This window comes from Cavia porcellus, unplaced genomic scaffold (genome assembly GCF_034190915.1).
Source record: "Cavia porcellus strain 051 isolate PalLab524CR breed Dunkin Hartley unplaced genomic scaffold, mCavPor4.1 scaffold_8, whole genome shotgun sequence".
NCBI classification, from domain to species: Eukaryota; Metazoa; Chordata; class Mammalia; order Rodentia; family Caviidae; genus Cavia; species Cavia porcellus.
In genome coordinates, this window is record NW_026947491.1 from 25767644 (window position 1) to 25791521 (window position 23878).

At 40.0% G+C, this 23878-nt stretch overlaps 1 protein-coding gene across 2 annotated transcripts in view; it reads right to left on the bottom strand.

Annotated features, from left to right (window-relative positions):
* Tmtc1 (transmembrane O-mannosyltransferase targeting cadherins 1) overlaps window positions 1-23878 on the bottom strand; it is a 257242-nt gene that overhangs the window by 136196 nt on the left and 97168 nt on the right. For both annotated transcript variants that reach the window (XM_063254490.1, XM_063254489.1), the window contains exons 5-6: window positions 7013-7094; window positions 6162-6265 (exon numbers count right to left, since the gene is read on the bottom strand). In XM_063254490.1, coding sequence (XP_063110560.1) covers window positions 6162-6265; window positions 7013-7094 — 186 coding nt within the window. The remainder of the gene's footprint in view (window positions 1-6161; window positions 6266-7012; window positions 7095-23878) is intronic.

Here is a 23878-nt window from a genome sequence, read left to right on the forward strand (position 1 = left end):
CGAAGTTTTCTTATAAGCATACCATGGTGATTTTCCTCTGTTTAGTTTAGCAGATAGCACCAGGGAGCTCCCTCAGAGCTAGACACAGAGAAATAACAAATCAAAGAGAGAGACTCTCAGAACTAAGTGCACACAAAGTCACAGGAAATTTTACCAAGTACTCTTAAAAGCTAGTAGGGTTTTTAAAGGATTGTAGTACGTAATAAACATGGCCACTACCAAATGGAGACACACTGAAATTTCTCACCTGATATAAGTCTACTTAAGAAAAGAAGAAATAATCTCTGACAGATGGACGTGAAGATGCTACTGAAAGCTGTGAGAAGTTTACAAGCCAGTGAGAGAGGTGGTCATGGCTGAATGTGCTGACCAAACACTCCTCATGACTGTCTGGAGACGGCCTGTGTGAGATGATGAGGTTATAGCAAGGCACAGGGTGGGGCCCTGACCCAAAGGGACTGGCATGTTCACAAGAAGTGACATGAAACCTTCCTTCCTCACTCAGATGTGAAAACGTGGTAAGAAAGCTGACACCTACCAGTCAGGAAGAGAAACGGAGAAATGCCTGCTCTGGAGCCCTCACACTCTGGAATTCTGTTTTGGCCCCAGAAGGGTGAGTGCAAAACAGAGGTTTCAATAATGCAGACCAACAGAGTCAAGCCACAATCAGAACCAGCACAGACTGGTTCCCAGGCTGGCCACATCACAGTCAAGCGGCAGAAAACCAAAAATTTAGCAGAACCAGGAAAGACACCAAGGTAATCCGACCATCCACCTACCAGAGGCATGAGGTATTTTGGTGGAGTCGTCCCCTCCCTCAGCCAAGAAGCAAGACAATCCTGGAGGCCTGCAGAAATTTATGCCAGGGCAGCTACTGTAAAGAAATGTGAAAAGCCACTGGCAACGTTGTCAACTGAAATTCCCTCAAAATTCAGGAACAGAAAGATATTTTAAAAGAAAGAAGAAAATAAAATGTTACTTGGACATTGTATTCTATCGCCTTCATTTACTGCATTTCTCAAGTACAGTCAACTTGACTACAGGGGCTTGGAGGTACAAAGGCCTGGTTGATTCGTGTATCAGACTCCACTGAAAAAGTGTATGTGCCCTAGCAGCGAAAGACAGAACCTGCCAAATGTCTGGCCGGAGACCCAAATTTTGCTAGGGGTTCACCAAAATTCTTTCTTGCATCACCAGCAGAAAAGTGCAATTTTACCCTCCAAACATCTGAGTTGAAACTCCGTTAGAGCCCAAAGGCCCTCTGGACCTAGGTCAGGCACTGGGTTAGTGGTGACACCAGCTGTGATGGTGTGCTCCTGTCCTACTCTGTCTCTTTCACGTGTGCATCTTGGTTGTCAGACACTGCTACGCCCAGGGAGCAGGCTCCATCTAATTGCAAAGGTAAGAATGAAATGCTCTAATTCAGTACACTAGAAAGCTTGGAAGGAAACCAACCCAAAGCTAAAAGAAATGGGGCCACCATGCAAAAATACGATCTGGCAAAGCTCATTTTCACTTAAAGGCAAAAAGTAGCTATTTAAGGAGCTAGACAACCTAAACCAATTTATCAATGAGCTATCACAGCTAAAAATATACAGACAATCAGCCCTGGAGATTTTGAAAGTCAGTGAGCACAAGGGAACTGCATCACAGCAACAAGCTGAACTGATATTCACTTTGAAAAATACAAGATATTGGGGCTGGGGGTTTAGCTCAGCGGCACAAGCGCCTGCCTTGAAAGCAGGCAGTCATGAGTTCGATCGCCGGTACTGATAAAAAGGAAAAAGACAAAAAAAAAAAAAAAGAAAAGAAAAATATAAGATATTAAAAATATGTGTAAAGATTTTAAACTGCCTTAGAGATAGAGATAAGTCAGCACGAGAGGTAAATGAGTGCTATAAAGCAAAGATTGTTACCTGGCACATAAGCAAAAGATAAAAACCTGTTAATTCTTTTTTTGGTCTTTTTGAGACAGGATCTCTATGCAGTTCAGGCTGGCCTTGAACTCACTTTTGTAGCCTAGGCTGGTCTTGAACTTACAATGATCCTCGTGCCTCAGCCTCCCGAGTGCTGGGATTACAGGCGTGACCTACCACGCCCGGTTAAAACCTGTTAATTCTTTTTTTTTTTTTTATTTTATTTAAGGAGAAAAAAGAAAAAAAAAACAGAAAAGGGTACAGGTTATACAGACTTTCAGAAAAAATAAACAGTAGGAAATCACTAGTTAATTACATATTGTCATCTTAGAAATAGTTGTTGAAGTTACAAAATTAAAGCATATAGAGGGGACTTTCAAACAGTGAGACTGCAAACAGTTTTGTTCAATGATCCAACAAAACTCAGTAATATGGTTATCTATCTTATACACTTAAATATATATGCAGTTATATCTTTTAGAGAACTTTCTTTTCCTTTCTTTTGTACAATGACAATTACACATTTTGGGTTTTATTACTCCCACTGTTCTTATTACTTCTTTTTTGAAGAAAGTAAAACCAAATGTGACATACCAGGACAGAGTCAGTCAAATCAAAAGGATGGACATAATACATAATGTAAAAACAAAATACAAGGTGATCAACTATGGTTACCATAATGCCTCTTGCTATCTTAAAAAGAATTGCCTAAATCATCAGTTATAATAAAATTGAACAAAACAGTAAAGAATAAGACCAATAAAATCAAAACACTGGAGACACTAGAGGACTTCAAAAGAAGATAATAGTCAACCAGAATGGGTGTCATAAGGAATCTTATTGTCTTCATAGTTGTTGTCTATACTTTCAAACTTGGTACTATCAAGCAAAACAGAATAGAGGAAAATCAGTCAAAACAAGATGGTGAGAGCAATATAGAGTTTCAAATCAAGTTAATAGGAAATCAAAGTGGGTTACTATAATATATCCTTCTATTTTTTATTTATTTTTCCGTTAATTAAAAGGATAAAAATGAAAAAATAGATAATAAAAAGGAGATTGAGATAAAAAAGAGGGCATAACAACAAAACAGCGCAGGTCAAAACATAGCCATTTAAGCAAAATAGTGTTTCACCACAAGATAATCTCGACATAATAGTAGTTACCATAGTGTCTCTTCCCTTAAAATCTTTGGGTATAACTTCGTATACTGTAGCATCAAACATATCAAGACAATGTAAAACCATTCAAGAGAATGACAGTATTACAGGGTATTTAGAATCAACTAACAGAAAATGAACAATGGTTTCTGTATAATCTCCTTGTCTATAAAAGTTTTTGTTTATATTATCACATATAATAAAATCCAATAAGATACAACACGTTAAAACCGATGGAGACAGAAGAACAAAAGCTTGATGGGACTTCAAAACAAGAGGATGTTAAATCAGCACTACCTAGTATGATGTCTTGTTTTCTCCAAAATGGCTGTTCCTACCATCCAACCTTCTCTGCCTCATTTCTGTTGAGCTCTTTTTCTGTCATTAGTTGTCAGTTTGTCCTCTTCATTTCGCTTTCTGCTCCATTCATTGTGGCCTCTCTGCCACTGTTTCTGGAACCTTGGTATTTTTTATTTTTAGAATATCCTGCAGTAATCTCTATAGAGTTGAATTGGTGGCTGCAAATTCCTCTAGTTCCTCTTTATCCTGGAAGCACCTTGTTTTTCCATCAATTTCTAGGGACAGTTGTGCACGATATATCAATCTTGGCTGGAGGCTATTATCTTTCAAAGCTTGAATTATTTCCCCCCACACTCTTCGTGAGTTGATGGTTTGTGCCGAGAAGTCTGCTGTAATTCTGATGGGTGTTCCCTTTTAAGTGATCTGTTTCTTGTCTTTGACGGCTTTTCATATTCTGTTCTTATATTGGATTTCTGGAATTTTGATTATTATATGCCTGGGTGTAGCTCTATTTGGGTTGTAGGTGGCTGGGGTCCTGTATGCCTCATACATCTGAATATCTTTACCTTTTGCTAAATTAGGGAAATTCTCTTGGATTATTTCTGTGAATAGCTTTTGTAGTTCATTTGTTTGAGTCCCTACTTCTTCTTTTATGTTCTTAATTCTTAAGTTATAGATCCTCTTATCATCTTCTAGTCTTTATATTATTGCTGTTTGTTTTCTTGTTATTTTTAAGAAGTTTTTCCTTTCATGCTCCCACCTTACAAATCTGTCCTCCAGTTCTGATAGTCTATCCTTAGTTTCTTTCAAGCTGTTATGCCAGCTTTCAATAGAGTTTTTAGTTTCCTGGTAATCTCTTTGAACCTGCTTCACGTATTCTATGTTTTCTCTATTTTCTCCATCAAACAATTCTCCCCTTTTTTTCTGTTCTTTCATTCCACTATCTGTTTTTTCTTGGGTGGTGCTTAGCATTTCTCTAACTATTCTACTTATTTCTTGCTTTATTTCATTAAATACTTCATTTTTGAACGAATCTGTGAGGCTCCGGAGATACCGCTTTATGTCTATAGGTGCCATGTCTGATATTGCATGTTTTCTGTGTTCATTTTCTTTTGCATTTACCTTTCCTGGATCAGTGTTCCCAGGATTGGGGACTGAGGACCCTTTCTTGTTGCTCCCTTTCCCCATACTTTTTGTTCCTTCCATACAAGCATATGTAGGAGGCCCAGTTTTTTTTTTTTTCCTCTTTGTCTGTTACAGTTTATTTGAATCCACAGGCTAGGTGTTCCCGCCCACTGCAGTATACTAGGGAGACACAGACCTGGGCAGCCTCTGCTGGGCCCACCCCTCCAGATCAACCTACTGAATGCTTCACTGCTAGGGTGTACCGCCAGGGGCAGGGACCTAATTTGGGCTAGCCTACTGGATCTTAGTCTGCGGCATCACCAGGCCAAGCGCTCCCCACCACTCCCGCTTGAGAGGGGAATATGCGACTAAAGTCACTGTAGGGCTGTGTTCCGGCTAGTCTGCTCGTTCCCAGAATGTCCTCTGTTGGAGCCTCCTAGTCTATGAAAGGGTCCCCATTTCTCTCACTTACCACAGGTCGATGCAGGGCTCCCTGCCAGTCCCGCTCTCAACGCTGTTTGGTTCGCTCATTCCAGCTCTCAGAGCTTTCGCGCGTCTCTCCCCCTGCCGTGCGGATTTAGACGCAGTATCAGCAGCAGGAAATTCAAATCAGCAGCAGGAAATTCAAATCACGGCCTCCAATGGCACGGGATCCAGCTTCCATACTGAGATTTTATCTGTTCCTGTTATAGCATCAGGATTGCATTTCCAGTTGGTTTTTCTCAGCTTAGTTCATTCCTGGGTCGGCAGGGTACATCTCCCTTCACGTAGGACTCCTCACACGGCACCGCTCCTGGATTCTAAACTGGTAATCTCAGAGAGCCTCCGTGGCTGCTGTTATTTGTCTGTCATGTTCTCCTGGAAGTCCAAAACCTGACCACCACTTCCTCCTCCTCCCCCTTCAGCCCTGATTACAACCAAACCTGTTAATTCTTAAGAGACACAAAAAGCTAAAACATAAATGGACTAAGATCAAAGTGTAAGGTGATAATTTCTTTCAAACACAAAAAGGGATATAATACATGGTATCAGGGAACATTCATATGTATATATATAACTATGAAAATATAAGAACAACATATCTTCATGTTTAAAACATAGCAGCAACATATTCTGAAAAAAGTGATGAAAACTGTCAAATACGATTACATCTGCAAACCTCAGAAGAACATGGCAGCAGACAACACAGTCAAAGAATGAAAGATCCCCATGGACCAGTGACCCTGATCAGCATCGTTTCCTGACTCCATGTCTCTGCAACTCCTATGGTCAAAGGATAACATGCAATTGTTCATGCCTAGCAAAAGCAGTGTTCATCCACTCGTTACTTAGTCTCTAACTGATTTTAGTCTTACAAAATGTTATGGTGGCCAATCAACCTCAGTTTACTGTATATCTGTGCCTTGTTCTCCAACATTTGCCATATAATCCACTCAACAGTTATATTACTGGTAACAAGTGTCCAATAAAATACTTGTTGAATAAACACACATATACCAATGAGAACAGCAGCAGTAATACTGCCAACATAGCTACACTGGTTGAAAAGAATTCCAAATGCATGAAGAGTAGTTTCCTTTTTACCTAGACATGGACCTATAGTACTTAAAACTATCTAACAAATACCAAGTAAAATTTAAAAATAATTATTTCTACTGACCTTGTAAGAATATAAGGCGAAAATGAAGCTGGATTATCCTGCTCTGAAAAGAGGGGCATAGATCCTCCCATTATCCACAGGCGGAAGTACAAAATGACAATGACCTTCACAGAAAAAAAAAGCATTTGGTAAGACAGCCACCAGCAGTCTCCTCTCTCTATGTGCATTCTACTCCTCTTATCAAGAAACAGTCAACTCCCCTCAAATGGAGCTTGGTCTTGTGACACACACTGACCAAGAGAATGTGGTGGAACACACCCAGCATTGGAGAAGTCCTGCATTCTTTGTTCTTTTAGAACTCAGCATCCTGTTGCATGGAAGTCTTATCCTTCTAGAAAGAGTGGCCATGGAAAAGGCCCAAGAGGAGAATACACCACAAAAAGAACCATGTACTGATGTTCTTCTTATGGCAGGTAGTTGAGAAAACCTTGGCTGAGTAACTCCAGCTGAAAATCGGGATGATCAGAAGAACAACCCACTCACGCTGCCCAAACTAAAGCACTGAGGACAAATACATGGATGTTTTATTTACACCACCAAATTTGGGGACATCTGTTATGCAATAAATAGAAAATTAACAGCCCAACTGTGTTGCCACTGCTAGAGACTACTCAGTCTTGGCACCTTGAGAAGGACTTGGTAAATAGTGTGCAGTTTACATTGTGTGAGTCTGCAGCTTCAGATACTTGAGATGCTTTCACATATACCATCTGATGCTTTGCAACATTTATGGTCTATAAATCCTTAGATCTCAAGATCATGTTGCTAGAATCTATGATTGATTCCAATAAATAACCTGTATCAGGTCTCTGATTACTTATTAGGCGTTGCACAAGGACACATATACTTACATAACTTATGACCAAAATGGCCCTTTTAAAAAATGGCCTCATGGTAAGCAGGCAATTCCTATCACTGCTTGCAGTCAGTGACCTGCAACAGGAAAAGAAAAAAAATGGTAAGTTCAAGAGCCTAGTGCATAATATTCCTCCTTCCCTGTAAATGTGCTGAGGCTCTCAAGCTCAGCACCAAGCTGAGTGCGTAGCCTCGGACCCAGAGAACTGACTTCCAAGGCTGCTACCTGCAACCCAGGAGGAGCCAGGAGAGTTTCTTCACCTGACTAAGTGTCAACTTCTCTCACTCTAGGGAACAGTAACAGCTTCAAGAAAGTAAAGTATCACTTTGCAGACAAGTATAGAGGGCAGAAGAGGACCCAGCCCTGTTAGCTATAAGTATTACTATTCTCCCTAAATAACCTAGTCAATCTGACAACTATGTAGTTACACAGGCCACAGGCTTAATATTAAAGAAAATAAGAGCTGATATTTATCTACTTAATGTTATCTGAGGGGCACAATGTCCTCTGCCCACAAAATATGTCACGCACAGTTTTATCCCTAAGAGTGCTAAAGCTGCATGAAGTTAAGTGGTTTTTAGAGAGTTTCAAATTTAGGGAGCACTGGTGGTAGACTGGAGCTCACCCACATACAATGAAGAATTTTCTCATCTATGTGTGTGGCTCTTAGAACCAGATGGGTTACAAGATTGTCAACTTCTTACTCTATAAATTGGCATTCCAGACATGCATATAAAACAGGATCAGCTGGTTTCCATAAAGATAATGAAAGAGAAGCAAGAGGAGCTATTAACAATCCCAAGTGGAAACAAAAAGCCAGTCATGTTCTCCTCCATGCAGATTTCTACTTTGAAAGTACACACTGAAGAAAGAAGTTGAATCAAACCATATAATGCAATATGCATTTCCTAAAACATCTTTTATTTTCCCTACCCTTTTTCATTTTTCCTTTTACTCCTTTAAACCCATTTTTTTCCAAAAGATTTTCCAGCAGTATCTCTTCAAACCTGCATGTGAATGAGGTCTCTTCACAAGGAGAATGTTCTGAAAGGACAGTCTAAGGACAGTCTCCTCACAGACCTGTCCATCTTGAGGAATGTTTCAAAATGCACACAGCTCCTCCATATGTAACAAATGATTTGTACCCAAATCAGCTTTGCTTCAAGAAAGGTCTCTTCCTTCCTACTTCCTCTTTCTTTATGCTGCTTCCTAAAAAACTTTGGAAGTGCAACTCTGACTATTCAAGTATTTAAAGAATAGAGTGAATGAGGAGTCCCCAAAACACAAAGCACACACAGTAAGCTACTCACAAGCACTGGCCTGGGTCTGTCCTCAAGGTCACCTCCCTTTTTTTTTGAACCTAAACAAGGAGCTTGGCAAGCAGGAAGGCCAGGGACACTGCGGGCTCTCACAGCACAAACATGTGGCTGCTGTCTCGAAAAGTGCATAAAGAGGTCCAGACACTGCCTTATGAGGGTACATATCAGTACGTTCTCCTGAGGTCAAGGCCTCACTTTGATATTCTGTGACCTCAAAACAGGGTTTGTGATCTCAGAAAGGTAAAGCACTGCTGAGTAGCCTTCTTTCAGCTTTACCTCCACGGTGACTCATGCTCAGCCAAGTGAACCAAGATCAAGCCTGGTCTGGCAAAACAGAAGATGGTAGGCTCTAGGAAAGCAAAGGGAGTGAATGACAGGGGGGAGGAAAGGTGTTGGGGAAGGACAAGAATCACAAACCCTCTGAATGACAGAATGAGGGTTCTGTTTTGGAAGCTTCCTTTCTCAGGTTTCCTCAGTTACTGGTTTATTTTAGCATAGTGGAAAAATTACCAGTGGTTTTCTTTTTATAGAACAACAAACTACAGAGTTTAGGATTTTTTCCAGTGTTTCACTTAAATGAGTTTCCCCATATATTTTTTCACTGAACACTAGCTATGATGGTTATCTGAGTAAGTTATATTTTATGAAGTGTCCTCTGGACTAGAAATTCTTGCAGAAATTTCATTTCTTCAAAAAGTTAAGTGAAAGGCACCAAGCAATTTACTCATAAAATGTCACACCCCAAAGTCATGACACCCTAAAATGGTACAGAGTTCAGCAGATGGAAACAGGACTTAAGAGATTTTGATGTCTGGTCGTTGACCTCTAGTAAATGGGAAAAATAAGCCAAAATGATATGTGCTCTTTTTTTAATGAACACTAGGCCAGAGGCAGAGTTTCCTAAACCCAGCAGGGATCAGGCCATAAACTGCTCTCCATGCACTCTTTCTCCTTTCTTAACCCACAGCACAGCTGGACAGCGAGGCTATCCATATTCGACCACACATACCAAGGTTCTCTGCTTGACAGAACTTTAGTCAGGTTGCTGAACCTTCTGTTAGGCCCATCTAGATAGATACTTTCTTTTAAAATTCGGTTTCAGTAAGAATTCCATTAAGTCAGTTTAGCAAGAACCATTCCTCCTTAATATCTGATCTTGCAAAATATTTTATTGGGATCCTTATCTTCTGCCATTTCTCAGATAATGGCTGGTCATCCAGGTTTGTCTTCACCAAGAATCCTATTAGGAAAGTTTAACCATACCCCACTTACCCCTATCTGTAATGTTTCCTTATGGTGATTTTCTGCCCACTGACCCACCTACATCTTACACCTTGGCTATAATTTCCCACTTACCAATACTACATTCAACTTTCTCTCCATTGCAAAATTCCACCACAGTAAGCCATTTATCTACTGCAGTACGTCTGCTTGACCTTGAGTAAGTTCTTTCTTTCCATGCTTTTATTATAGACAGCTAGTTAGGTAGAAATATTAGGTAGCCACACAGGGTTACCAGACATGGTAGCCAGACATGGACTGGGCCCATGCGAGAGTCAATACAAGACAAAAACTCATCACAACTGTGTGCAGGTACATCTATTAGGGGCCAGGTCTCAAAGTACAGACAAAATGATGAGGTCTGAGATAAGTGATAACACCTGGCCTAATGAAGTCTAGGTAGACATTCGTCACTTCGGTGGATGATCAAGACCCCCAGACTCATCCCTTCCTAAAAAGTTATTTGTTCTTTCTATATATACTTGTTACACATAGGTAACGTTGGATCAGTATTACCTATGTGACTATACTTACAATCTTATTGGTTGATCACAGACTTAACTCACAATGCAACCACATGATTGTGTTCTGTAAAACTTCCTCTGAAAAGTACAGTCCTTGGCAACCTACTTGGGACCTCTCCTGCCTTTCTGGAGCTGTCTCTCTCCATCTAATAAATATTTTCTACACTTAACCTCCACTGTTCATTAGTATTCATTCTTAAATTTTGGGAAATATGAACTCAGCATATCAGACATTGGTCAGGTTAAATGTTTATAATATTTCCCCTATATCATTTGGAGGTCTCAGCAAGATAATTAGAAAAAGTAAGAGTTTCCTTTTGTTTTTTATGGATTCTGGATTGTGACTCACTTAAGTAATCCAATACTGTCATCCTTGTTTATCAATTCCATATGCATTAAATTTTTATGCCTTGCCTCTTTTACGTACTGTCTTTTGTTAAAATGATGATAAATTTAAATTGAGGACATGGGAAGATTATATGGATAAAAGCAAAATGCCCCATCATTTTACTGATGGTTAAGTTTTGTGTTCCTGTTTTGCTGCATTTGGCTGTATTCACTGGTGTTCCTTGTTGACCTGTGTGACTACTGTGGTTTGTTATATCCTGACAGCAGCACTAGGAAAAAGTGTTAGAGGGCCCCTAGTAGACTTTGATGATAACTAAAATGTGAAGTTATGAAGTGCTCTAAAATGGGTCTTTCTATGAAATCTAGTTTATATTTAGAAAATAAATATACCTATTAATAAGTCATGGGACCCCTAACAGCCAATAGGCTGGCAATCATTCTTAAGCCTTAGACTAGACTGACCTGATCAGCCCTCTATACATTTGACAGAATGTCCAGCCTGTTCTGCCTCAGTTTCTTTTTGGTCTGATCTTTCACTGATGAGGAGGCAATCTTAGCTTTTGAAATTCCCCACTCTCATCTTTCTAAGCTAAGAATGACAACTCATGAACAAGTTGTCTCAATAACTCATTGTATGAAAAGACTTCCTTTTTCTGATCTCATTTCTGATCTTTCCAATCATTTTGTACTTTCTGTTTTTTGGGAGGCATGTAAGATTAGAGAGAAAAGAACTCTGAACTGACCCAACCTTTCCCTCCTATCCAACAACTAATTGAGTCCACAGAAAATAAGTGCTTGTGAATGCTTAAGACAGTGAAGATATCTTGGATAATGACAGCTCAGGCTTTTATCTGTTCCATATAGAACTCCAATAAACAGTGGTCACTCTGCCAGCTAGTTAAATGCTCTTCCAGCAGCAGGCACAGGTTCTCAGGCACCTTCAGGTGAATTCCTCCACTGAAGCCAACAGAATCTTGACCAAATAGGCAGCTGAATTCCTTTCCAGAGACAATTCACTGGTTGCGTGGAACCACAGAAAGCTGAAAGGACAACTGAGGGGACAATTGAGGAGGTCAGGGCAACACTGGTGAATACCAACAGATTCTTTAGTGGAAGCTGGGTCCTGTCAACCCAACTGGGTAACCAGCAGAAAAACCTCCTCAGTAAGTGAGAAGTAAATCTTGCTATGATTTGTGTTTGGATATCTCCCAAAAGCCTCATGTATTCATAGGGGCAGGTGAATCTAGCATTTATGATTGGCTCATCAAGCACTGGGATTGGCAGTGTGAGTGAAGCACCTGCTCAGGGGTGGGTAGTGGCATATAATATAAGATAGGGAAGGAGGTATGCCTTCCTCTTTTTCCCTTTTCACTTTTGTCACTTGCGGCCACCATGAAGAGTTTCCCTTTAGCCATGCCACCCTGCCTTTGAACCTGAGTATGGACTGAAACTTCCACAAACTGTAAGCTAAACAATCCTTTCCTTCCTTCACTTTGGGCATCAGGTATTTTGTCTCAGCAACAAGAGAAAAGTAACCAAGACAGAATTTGGTGTCAGGAGTAAGGCTGTTGCTGTGACTATACCTGACCATGTGGCTTAACAGCCTTTGGGAATAACTGACGGGAAGAGTCTAGAAAGCTTTGGAGATGTCTCCTGAAAGAGTACACTGGAGTGCTTTAGGCTTTTCTCTACAGGAAATTCTAGTCAGAAGTCCCATAGAAATCCTGCTGACAAACACCAGCTTGGGAGGTTTCTGCTGGGAAGAAGGACTGCCTTGATTGTTACTGATGGGTGGTATCGCTTAGTGAAGTTTTTGTTTATATCTAGAGACTTTGCCTGAGATTAAGATTAAGGGCAGTGGACTAATTAATCTGACATAAGAAATTTCAAGGCAGCTGAATGTTGAGGCAGTGGCATGGCTATCATTGAGTGCTTTTAGCCAGATCTATGTTGAGAATCAAGAGCAAAGAGCCCAACAGGGTGATTTAAAACATTGAGTTTGGCCAGATAGGAAGCTCCAATAAAGCTGTGGACTGAAAAGATAGAGCTGAGGAAATATTGACTTTTGAGAAGCAACAGAAGAATAGAAAAGATGGCCTGAAGGCATCACAAAAAGCAGCAAATTTTGAATCTTTGCAGTCTCAAAACTGCAAAAGTGAAAGACTTTGCTCCAAGGAGAAAGCCACAGAGCACCATGTACCAGAATGGTGGTAGCACAGAAAATTTTTTCAGATTTGAATTCAGAATGCCCAACAATCTAGGCATTCAATCCTTACAGCCAAGATAGAGGCTACTACTTCAGTTGGCATCATCCATCTAGTGCTTATTTTAGGTGCATAGAGAATGTAAGAGTTTGAGATTGAAAAGGCTTCCATCCCAATTTCAGAAGGCCTGGGAGGCAGGCAATGCGTCCCTGAGAGGGCAGTGCGTGAAGCTGTGAGTGTGAAGCTGACGGTGCAGTGAAGACTCCAGAAGTTTGGAAAAGCCAACAGCGAGGATCCTCTAAGGAAAGGTGCAAGGAAAGAGCAAAGTGGGTCTAAGAGAGCAGCTATGGAGCTACAATCACTAGAAGTGCCATTGGGTAGAGTGACACAAGCCCTTTGGAGCTCACAATTTGCCACAGATTGCTCTAGACGCTGCACATGGAACTACAGGACTTAATGGTTGTCCTGCTGGATTTTTTACTTGCTTTGCTACCAATCTTTTGTATTCTCCTTTTTGTTACTTCTGGTATGGGAATGATTATCTTGTGCCACTGAATTTTGGAAGTGTTTAGCTAACTTTTCATTTGTACGGGGGTTTGCAGCTAAGAGTTTCCCTTAGATCTGGGAGGAGTCTTGGGACTTGAACTTTTCAGCAATGCTGAAATTGTTAGGACTTTGGCAACTCTTGCAGATAGACTAAATTCCTTTTGCATAAAGAGATATGCATGAATCTTCTGGGAGTTAGAGGAAGAATGTTATGGTTCTAAAGTAATATAATGTTGATAGACTTAATGCTGGTTATTAAAGATCGTTAAACCTGTGTTGTAAAGTTTCAAACTATGAAAAGATAGGAATAAGCATGTCTTGGATCTGGAAACCTATTTAAAGAAATTTATCTAGTTGCCAAGTTGACAAAGCATAGATTTTTATGGTTGATACACTGTGTCAACTTAAGAGGTTTAGAAATTTAACTAAGAGACTCCGCAAGGAGTCAAGATCCTCTGCTCATGCAAGAGGAAGGCATAGTTATAAGTACTATACCTGCCCTAGGGAGGGGAGCAGTTTGCTTACAATATAAAACAAGAGAAGAGGTCTATTCTCCCCATTTTTATTCTGGCTGCTCTTGCTGGCCGCTGCCTTGAAGTGTTACCGGTATGCCATGCCACCCTGCCATGGAGCCAACCAATTATGAGTTGAAATCTCCACAAACAGTGAGCTAAACAAACCTTTACTTACTTCATTTTGGGTGTTAGGTATTTTGTCCCAGCAACTAGAGAAAAGCATCCAAGATGACTACTCTACCACAAAGGATAGATTTGAGTGATCTGTGAGAAAATTGATGCATCTTGTGACCATAATGCTAAGTGAAATAAATCAGACACAGAAAGTTAAATATTCTCTTATATGAGAACCTCCAAACACAAATAATTTAAAGAACAAAATAAAAGACAGAAGATGAATCAGGGAAGCAGACTGTAGAGATGGGAAGAGAACCCAAGGATGGGGAAGAGGTGAGGGAGGGGAGGGGAAGGTAAAGATGACTGAGACACAATATGTCTATGATTCCTCACGGGCTAATAAAAAGAGAAACTGCAGAAGAAACAGGATGTTAAAATGTAGGCTGAAACTCGGCCTCATAGCGTTACACCCTACATGCCTGATGATCTCATCCCTTGGTTCAACCCCTGAGGGGAAAGTGGCCTCCCGGGATGCTCCCTGTCCCTTGTGCCTTCCTAGTCCTTCCCTGGTGCCTCCCTGTCACTAGGGCTCTAGTTGTCTGCAGCAGGATAGAGAGAGGGTGCATTGTCTCTCCCATGTTCCCAACTCAGGTACACTCCTTGGGAGTTCCCAACCCAACAGGTCAGCACCTAGGACCCAAGACAGGGCCCAGACGCTGGGTGCAGAGGCTGCTCTGCATTGTTTGTCAGCCTGCACTTTTCCCCAACCCACTGTCCCCGTCTCTCCTCTGGACCAGGGCTGTGCTACAGGTCCTGGCGGCTCCATTTAGGAGCCTTCCTTCTCCTTTCTTCTCCATTCTCTGGAAAGGAAGAAGTCTCCCTTCAGTTTCCCCATGCCAGGCTCTCCAAACACACTCTGCACAAGGACTCTTTAGAGCCTACCCTGCACCATGCTCCTGACAGCGCTCCCAAGCCACGTAGTGACCCCAGAGGGGTTACATGCCCTCCAGGCTTCAAAACTGAGTCACATAGGGACAGGAGGGACCCAGGCTCCCTGGAAACCGCTGCTCTGCGCAGTCCAGGGCCTCCCCACACCTGGTTTAAGCCCTAGCTGCAGATGCTGCATGGTGGGGGGGACCCATGGTGCCCTGAATAATCCTGGTGAGCACTTGCAAATTTCCTATCCTACCAGAGACCTGTGTTTAAAGAGTTCATGCGGTATTTCACTCAGAACTGTTTCACATTGAGGACAAATGCTTTTTTTTTTTTTTTTTTTTTTTTTAAAGTAGTAATTGCAAAGCTTCAACTCCAGTCAGTTTGGTTTTAAGTTCCAATTCTCACTGAAAGTTCCTGAAGAGAAATCTGTAAAATTTTGGAGAATTTAAGACTCACGGTGACCTAGCATATAATCTGTAATGTTTACAGAAAATGTCTGCCTGTCAGTGCTATGATTAGGTTTCCACGATTTTCTAACAGTAAGGACTGCTTCTTTTGATTACACAATTTTTTAAAATCTCCTTTAATTTTCTGCTAGACTTAAGAGTTTCATTTTAAAACATAATATAAAAAAATCTAAGTAGGAAAATCGCCCAGGGAACTACAAATTCCAGTCTCAGTCATATTATTTATACATATTTATATATGTAATTTTATTTATTTATATTTTACTTATATTTTCCAAAGAAAACATTTAAGACATAATTTTGTAATGGTGTAGGTTGCTAAGTTTCCCTGACCTCTGTGTTTGATGCCTGGTTTGTCAAAAGGATTGCTATGCCTCTCATCTCTGCTCTCCACAGATAATTCTCCCATCAGGACAAGGCCAGCAATGTGGTACAATAGCCAGGGAATCACAAAGACCTGGCCTGAACCCAGCTCACCCAGCTAGAAACTGGAGACCCAGGAAGCCCTTCAACCCCCAGGTCCCAGGAGCCTCTACTGTCAATTAGTTATAATGATTTCTACCTCAGAGATTTCTGAAAGATGACCACAATTGAACTGAAAATACTTGGGCCCTACAGCCTCTTCCATGAACACAGGATGGATGGGTGGGTGGATGGAAGGATGAATGGAAGAAAGGGAGAAAGGAAGAAAGGAAAGAAGGAAAGGAGAAAAAGAAAGGCAGGCCTGTCAGATTCGTAAGTGAATGAATTATGCTAAGATAAATACAGAAAAGGAGTTAATTTCTTTCAAGGTGTGTCATCTCCTTCCTTCCTGTAAGAAGAGAAATAGAATCTAACTTTTTCTAGCACTGCAGAGCTGTAATTTGGCTGTGGACATTTTCCTACCTCGGTGATGGTGAACACTTAAGAGACTGAGTGCCAAACTGCAACCCCAAGCCCACTTCTTTATTGTGAAGTGGCAACACTGTAAATAAACTTCAACACTTAAGTTTTAGTTTGGAAAAAATGACTTAGACATTCACATCTTTTGTCCTAAAGGAAAAACACAGTAACACACATGCCATAGGTTCGATAGCAGTGACCTGGTTCACTGTCAACCCTTGACTCGGCTTGGATGCAAGTACAGAGCCTCAAGTATGCCAAGCAGGGGGTGTGAGCACAAAGGAGCAGGCTGGGGAGAGCAGCTGAGTGGGCTCCGGTCAACAACCTGTGTTCTGCGCACGCGTTAACTCCTTGAAAAGAGGGAGAATTTTTCCAGTTCACCCCAAAGAATAAAGAGGGTCCCTGGCTCAAACATCATGTACTTTTCTCATGCCTCTCTCCTGCAGCTTTCTGGATTTCCATAAAGATTCTTTACTGGCCAGCAGGAGTCCTGATCTATTTTTATCTACTATTCACTTGACAGTTTAATTTCCTAATGACTTCCACAAAGATTGTTTAATCTACTGTTTCTATTTCCTTTGCGGTCAGTTTCATTTTCTCACTGACATACGAGCATATGTTGGATGTACTTCCACTTACTGGGCCATTTGTACCATAACCTCATGCTTAAATGAAGAACAACACTGTGCTGTCTTAATTCAACTGTGTTTCCCTTGCAAAAACAGCATGGTGCTTTGTACAACGGGCATTAAGTTCATCACATTCAACTTTCTAAAATCCTTTACTGCTTTCCTAAACCCTCCTGATATCAGAACACAACTTGAGACTAGTGTTTTAAAAAACACATTTATCTTGTCCTAAATGTACCTCAACTGGATGTCTTCAGGATGGATTTTTCCCAAGGTAATCAACCAATGCAGTCTGCTTAGAACTGGGCCTTTCTATGCTAAACAGAATAGATCTTGGGAAACTGAGTATCAGGTAGTTCTGGACAGCTCCTATAGTAAGTTAGCATGGTATAGCAGAACAGACTCCCAAAAGAGGACCACAGAATAAATGAAAACAGTACTTTCTTACTGTGCTCACCCTGGGCATGCATACAAGTGGCTGCATGCCCCCTTGATCCATGACTTTCTGTCCCCTGTGGATAAATACTTAGTCAAAAACAAGTGTTTCTCTATTAATCAGTTCATCTTGTTAATTCTGAATTTTTGATATGAACATGGGTGCACATATATCAATATGGTATGATGTTTTTAATTCTTTTGGGAAGATATCCAGAAGGGGAATAGCTGGGTTGAATGAGACCTCCAGTTCTTGTTTCTTGAGGAAGCTCCACGCTTACTTCCTGAGTGGTTGCAAAAGTCTGCATTCCCACCAACAGTGGAGAAGGGTTCCTTTTTCCCTGAAGCCCCTCTAGCATTTGTTATTGCTTGACTTCTTGGTAATAACTATTCTTTCTAGGGTGAGGCGGAATCTCAAGTGCTGTTTTAATTTGCATCTGGTAGACTGGTAATGATACGGTCTAGTGGGTGAATTGTAGCAGAGCTGGTATTTCAAAGGCTAAGTTTGAATCGTTTGCACCATTACATACATAGAATTTAAAACTCTTAATTTTAAAATGTAGTGTATTTAGAAAGGATGGATAGATACAATGGTAGTTATTTAGCTGCAAATAACTAAAGCCAAACATTCAGACCTCATACCTGGAAGTTTGATACAGCTGTCAGTTTATTCTCTGTCATGTTAGATATTCATTTTTATTTTAAAATACTGCTAATGCTTTATTGAAAAGTTTATGAAAGTTTTCCCTCTAGGCCACACTTTTTTTAATGTCTTTTAAAAAACATGATTTATACGTAAATGATTGAAATATTAAATATTAAAATGCGTATCATGATTTTAATAAACATGATTTATATGTAAATCATGTTGAAGGCAACATGATTATCTAAAATCATTCCTACCTTTTTAAAAGGTGAAGGCCCTAATTTCCTAGTCTCTTCACTGTTATACAAAATGACCAAGGGAACATCTTAGCTTTCAGTTAATAGCACATTGTGGTACTTCCTGGTACAAGCCTTCCCTACCTTGGAACTAAGACATCTAGGCCAGCAGAACATAGATCGTGGGAAAAGGAAGCAAAAATGTTGCTAGTGGATCACTGCAGGTAATAGTGAGTGGCACCATTCCCACTTCTGCCCTTGACTTCTAGATCCCTGAATCTTGGATATGGAAGAAATAGTACCAGCTAGTTGCACTGATTCAAAGCACATACAAACGTGCAAAGACCCTTGCCCCAGCCCTGCAAGGTACTGCCACCTAGTTAGCGCTGTAAATGCATCTTCCAAAGGTTATTCTGCTCATCGATCCAGTTGCTTCTGGATGATGAGGAATATTCTCAGACCAGTGACTTCCATGAGCAGGAGCCCACTGCTACACTTCTTTGGCCATGCCGTGCATTCCTTGGTCAGAGAAACGCTGTGTGGAATACCATGATGGTAGAAGAGGCATTCTACAAGTCTACAGATGGCAGTTCTGACAGAAGCATTACATGCAGGGCAGGCAAATCTATACCCAAAGTAACTGTCTATGCCAGTAGAGAATAAGCACTGCCCTTTCTATGCTGGAGGTGGTTCAGTATAATCAACCTGTCACAAAATCACAGGTTCGTGGCCCCAAGAACATTGCCATATTGGGGAATCAACACTTGTTTTACTAATCTGCTGGGTTGTTCATACTCTAGGCAAGTTGATGTGTCACATTTCAGTATTGCAGGGATCAACTTCGAGGGGTATTACCTAATCTATGCCAGTGTGACAAGAGTCTCCAGGAGCTGTCTCCAACAGCTTTTATGCTGTTGGTACAATCTTCAGGTAGGCCCTCCACACCCAGCATCATGCCAACTCAGTTCAGTTGAGTGTTACAAGTTAATTCACCCCAATCCCAAATAAAACATGAGTTACTCCTAATTGTGGGCCATTCTCATACAATATTTAATTTACTCATTCTTTACAAAAAACTGCTATTCTGGAAATATAATAAACCACTCTGAAATACTTTGAACCCCATCTACTAAACAACCAGTAGGCTATAAATACAAGAATCAGAAATGAACAACAGTTACTTCTAACTAACCAGTATTTCAAACCTGCTGTGATCTGTCTCTCATCCTTACATCAAAGCAGTGTGCTGTCCCTGATACCGCTTCACCCTCTCCTGAGCATATGTCTGTTCTTCTTAGCTCATGGGCAACAGCAGCCATGGAATGAAGTTCCAGCCAAGCCGAGTGAGCGAAAGTGAGAGATGCTCATCCAGCCTGGACAGGTCTTCCCCTAACATCACATTCACATGCTTCCCTTCTCCTCCTCATGGGGACAAGCACCGTGACCTGAGACCACTGCCTAAAGATGCGGAGTCACAAAAGGGAGAGGAAATGGATTTCTGAGTCATGGTGTGTAGTACAGCTGCCCACTGACCAGCAATGTTTATTTCAGACTCGACACCTACCGGAAATAAAACTTCTCTTGCACATGACTAAGACCACTATTACTGCAGGAACGGAAAACCCATGATCCACAATTTAAAGGAGGAATGGTTTATTTTGGCTCACATTTTCAGTCTGTAGTCAATTGGCTCTAATGCAGAATGGCACGGCAGAGAAGGAAACAAAGAAGGAAAGCTGCTCATGTTTAGCACCCAGGAAAGAGAGAGAAGGAGGAACCTGAAAGAGAGAAATGCCCTTCTGGGTCTCACCCCAGTGACCCCTTTTCTAAGGGAGCACTGCTTCCCAACAGCACATTCAGCTATGGGCTCACCAGTGGATGAGTCCACTGATGAGCACAGCACCCCATGACCCAATCACCTTCTAGCACATGAGGCATTTGGGGACACCCCAGATCCAAACCACAACACCAAATTTTTACTAATAAGGATGTCAGCAGTAAGACTGGCCATTTAAAAGCTAGAAGAGATCCATACGTTCAACCCATGGAAACAAATCTGAGATGCTCTTAAGAATTTATATAAATGACACCAGTGTCTCACTATTTACAAATACTATACTCAGAAGAAAACTTGAATAGGATTCCATGTTAGATGGGTTCCATGAGAAAGAAATTACTGGATGGCTCACAGGAGTGGAAAATTTTAGAGCTCTGTAATTTCCTTTAACAGCAGTTGGCAATGTGCACCAAAACCAGAAACACCCCCTCGTTTCTCCGCATCTGCCCTCTGCTACACACAGGCGCCACTCCAAAGACAGCTTCCAAGTTTTGACATATGTCACAGTTACACAGGACTTAACCACTGAGGGCAACAGGGCGAAAGATGCAAAGACCCTACTTTACCATATTCACATTTTCCTGCGACCTTCAAAACAAGCAAGTATTTTTTTTTAAAAAATAAGCTAATCTCATTCTAAGTCTACATCTTTCACCCCATGCCATGGTACCTTGTTACTGAGAAATACCAAGGGCAAGCATGGATGCAAAACCCCATGGTCTGCAAGCAAAGCCATCTTATTTTAAAAGGTAGTTTGGTATGAGCAGGGTTTGGTTGTTCTTGTCAGCAAATGAATTATCAGAAATTCTGGCTTCGTTCCTTTAATATATCAGGTTTGGGACTGAATTGTCTTGAGATCACTGGAAACAGTAGAAACTTGCCACTTTTAAAAAACAAAGTAAAATTTTGCATCACTTTATCCCCAAAAGCATCTAGAAACTTAATATAGAATCTTGCACATTAAAAGAAGATGTATAAAATTAGGATAAACATTATTCCAAGCCACAGAGAAGTAATTTAGTGATCACCCTCAAATGTCTGAAAATAAATTACACTCATCAAAACTCAACATAAATCACAACCAAATATGCTTTTTAGGGTGTGTGTGTGTGTGTGTACACATAAGGAACCCATAGTCAACTGTAATACAGACAAACACTAAGTGATGGTCTCTCTTGCTAGGGTGTTTCTGAAAAGTGCTGTCATTTATAACTTTCTCTTTTAGACAATCTAAAAGTTTACAGAAGCAGAAAATCTAACCTAAGAACTTAAAAAAGTAATATTCTTCAACTAGCAAAACTTGCTTGCAAATAGACTCTCTTAATCATTACTGAGTTGAGATGTCTATATAATAAAGTATCTTATAATTTTACCAAAAATAACATTTCCTATCACTTTAAGTTTAAAAAAAAAACATGTTAAAAGGAAAGAAAGGTTAAAAAACCCATTAGTTTTCCTTTGTTTTTTCTTTCTCTGGGAAAAACAGGATTTCCAGCACAATTTTACTAATATTATCTAGATAAAGGAGGCTACAAAGAATACTTAACTACAAATGTTAGTAAACTCCTGACACTGTCAGCTAAACTACCAGTAAATAATCTCAGAAATGTTTTTTCATTTCAGAGCACATTTAGTTTCTCTCATTTGAGTATACACAACATCTCCAAAGATGACAATTTCAACACAAAAAGACAGTTTTTGCCTTAATTTTAAATTAGTACTACATTGCTTTGAACAAATTTGTGCCTGATTACTATCCTAATGCTAAAAACTGGCAAAACTAGGATATTTGGGAAATGTTTCTTCTCTTTTTTGATCTTCTTTCTCATTCTTTTGCTCAGACCTCTGTGTAAAATGATGCACATGGTCAATGATTATAGGGTGGGGTGTAGCTCAGTGATAGCCACTTGCCTGGTTCATTTGGGTTTGACTCCTAACATCTCAAAAAGAGACAAAACACATCTCTGATTCTAGGATTAATAGCACTGGATTCAAATACTTACTCTGCTATTGCCTTGTTACGTATGAGCAATAAGTTGTAGTGAGACTTAAATAAAAATATGATGAAAATATTTAGCATGAGACAAAGAGACAGCTACACATAAACACATACACGCCCTTGAGTATCACTGTTGTTTTCTAATAGTGTTACTGCAAATTACAAGGTATGGTGAACATGGAATTTTTTCAAATAGTTACACAGAAAATGCAGTAACATGTCCTTTGCTGTTTGGATGCTACAGTGTTTAAAATGAAACTTCAAGACCATTTTTTACTTCCTATTATAAACCGGTTTTCACTGACAATCTAAGAAACTACAGTACTTGTTTTAAAAAGTAACTGAGCATAGGATGGAAAGAGCATATCTTCCCCACATATTTATATTTCACCACTAAAATGCATTCACTTAGTTCAGCTGCAGGAGACACTGTCTTAACCACACACCAAGCACCAAATCTTCACGCCAAACTTCAAACTGACAGGACAGAAAACTATGCAGTTTGTACAGTGTACATCTCTACACCTCACTTAAAAAACAGAAATAAATCACTGTCTTGTATAATCCACCACACACACACAGAGCCAATCTACTGTTTCATTTTAACAAAGCAGCTGAACCTAAATCAAGCCAAATATTTTCCTTTTCACATAAAATATCTGCAATGTGACTAGCTCTGGGCTCTAAACTTTATTTTTTAAAATTTATTTTACAACTTTTATAAAACACACAAAGGAGAAGATTGAGACACCAAGACTTTTAATACTTTCCTAACATTCAGATCTTAAAGATTAAAATGCAAGTCAGGATGTTTTAAAATTAGAGACAACTACTTTCCAGGACTGGTACAATAAATAAATGAGCAAATATGCCCCTTTCTGTGCTCCAGTAATTTGCTCTCTTATCCTCTGTGGAGGACGCTACTTGTCTAGAAGCTAGGCACTCATCCCTCATTACAGTAAGGGCTCCCTGAACCGTCACATCTTCACTGCACCATAACAACTGAGTGTCCTTAAAAGTGGTGATCATTATGGAGTAGACCATGGCATATCTACCCAAGGTCTTTCACGCCCATCAACCATATCCACGTTTATATGCATCCCTGTGGACCCTATCTGATACTCCACTCAGATAAAGAAATGAGTGTAACTCAGAGAAACTTAAGAGTATCTTTTGAAACCAATTCCGCCTGTAACATAATTTGCACAAGTAACTATCACTATAAAGAAAATACATTCATCCCAGAACCTCTCAGGGAATTTTTCATAAACACAGCAAGAAAGGATTGGTAATGAATTCAGTGAAATAGAGTCATGGACTCTTTTAGAGGAAGTGCTGCAACTGATATATTCCTGTTTTTGCACATATTGCTTTTCTTACATGGTAAGGTAGAAGGAAAACATGCTTTCACATTTCAAATGGGTTAACTGAACACTAGGCAATATATGAGATAGGCATCGCAATTCATTTATAATCTCAATTACTAAGGCATATTGTTTTACCATCTTACATATGAAATGTGACAATAAAGTAATGAGATTATTTCTTTTGTTAGGCTCATAAACTGGCGCATTGATGGGAATTTCAAAATAAAGAGTTTCTAAACCATAATGAGAAATTGGAAAATGGATGAAGCCTATAGCAAGATCATTGGTGATATCTTTTTAAAACTACAGCCATAGTACTCAATCAACCACAACTCATATATACACATTAATTTTGTGACAAACAAATACTGAGGAGTGTGTCTATTCTTTTGAGTTTCACAAGAAATCCTTTGAATGTGAATACACATCATATTTTGTCGTATTTGGGAAAACCAGTTGCCACCTTTTGATATTAAAAGATGAAAATGCTAAGGTTTGCATTTTTTAACAATCAAATTGATCATCACCTAAACCCAAAAATAGAAGAAATAATTCTCAGTTTCTCAGGTGTTA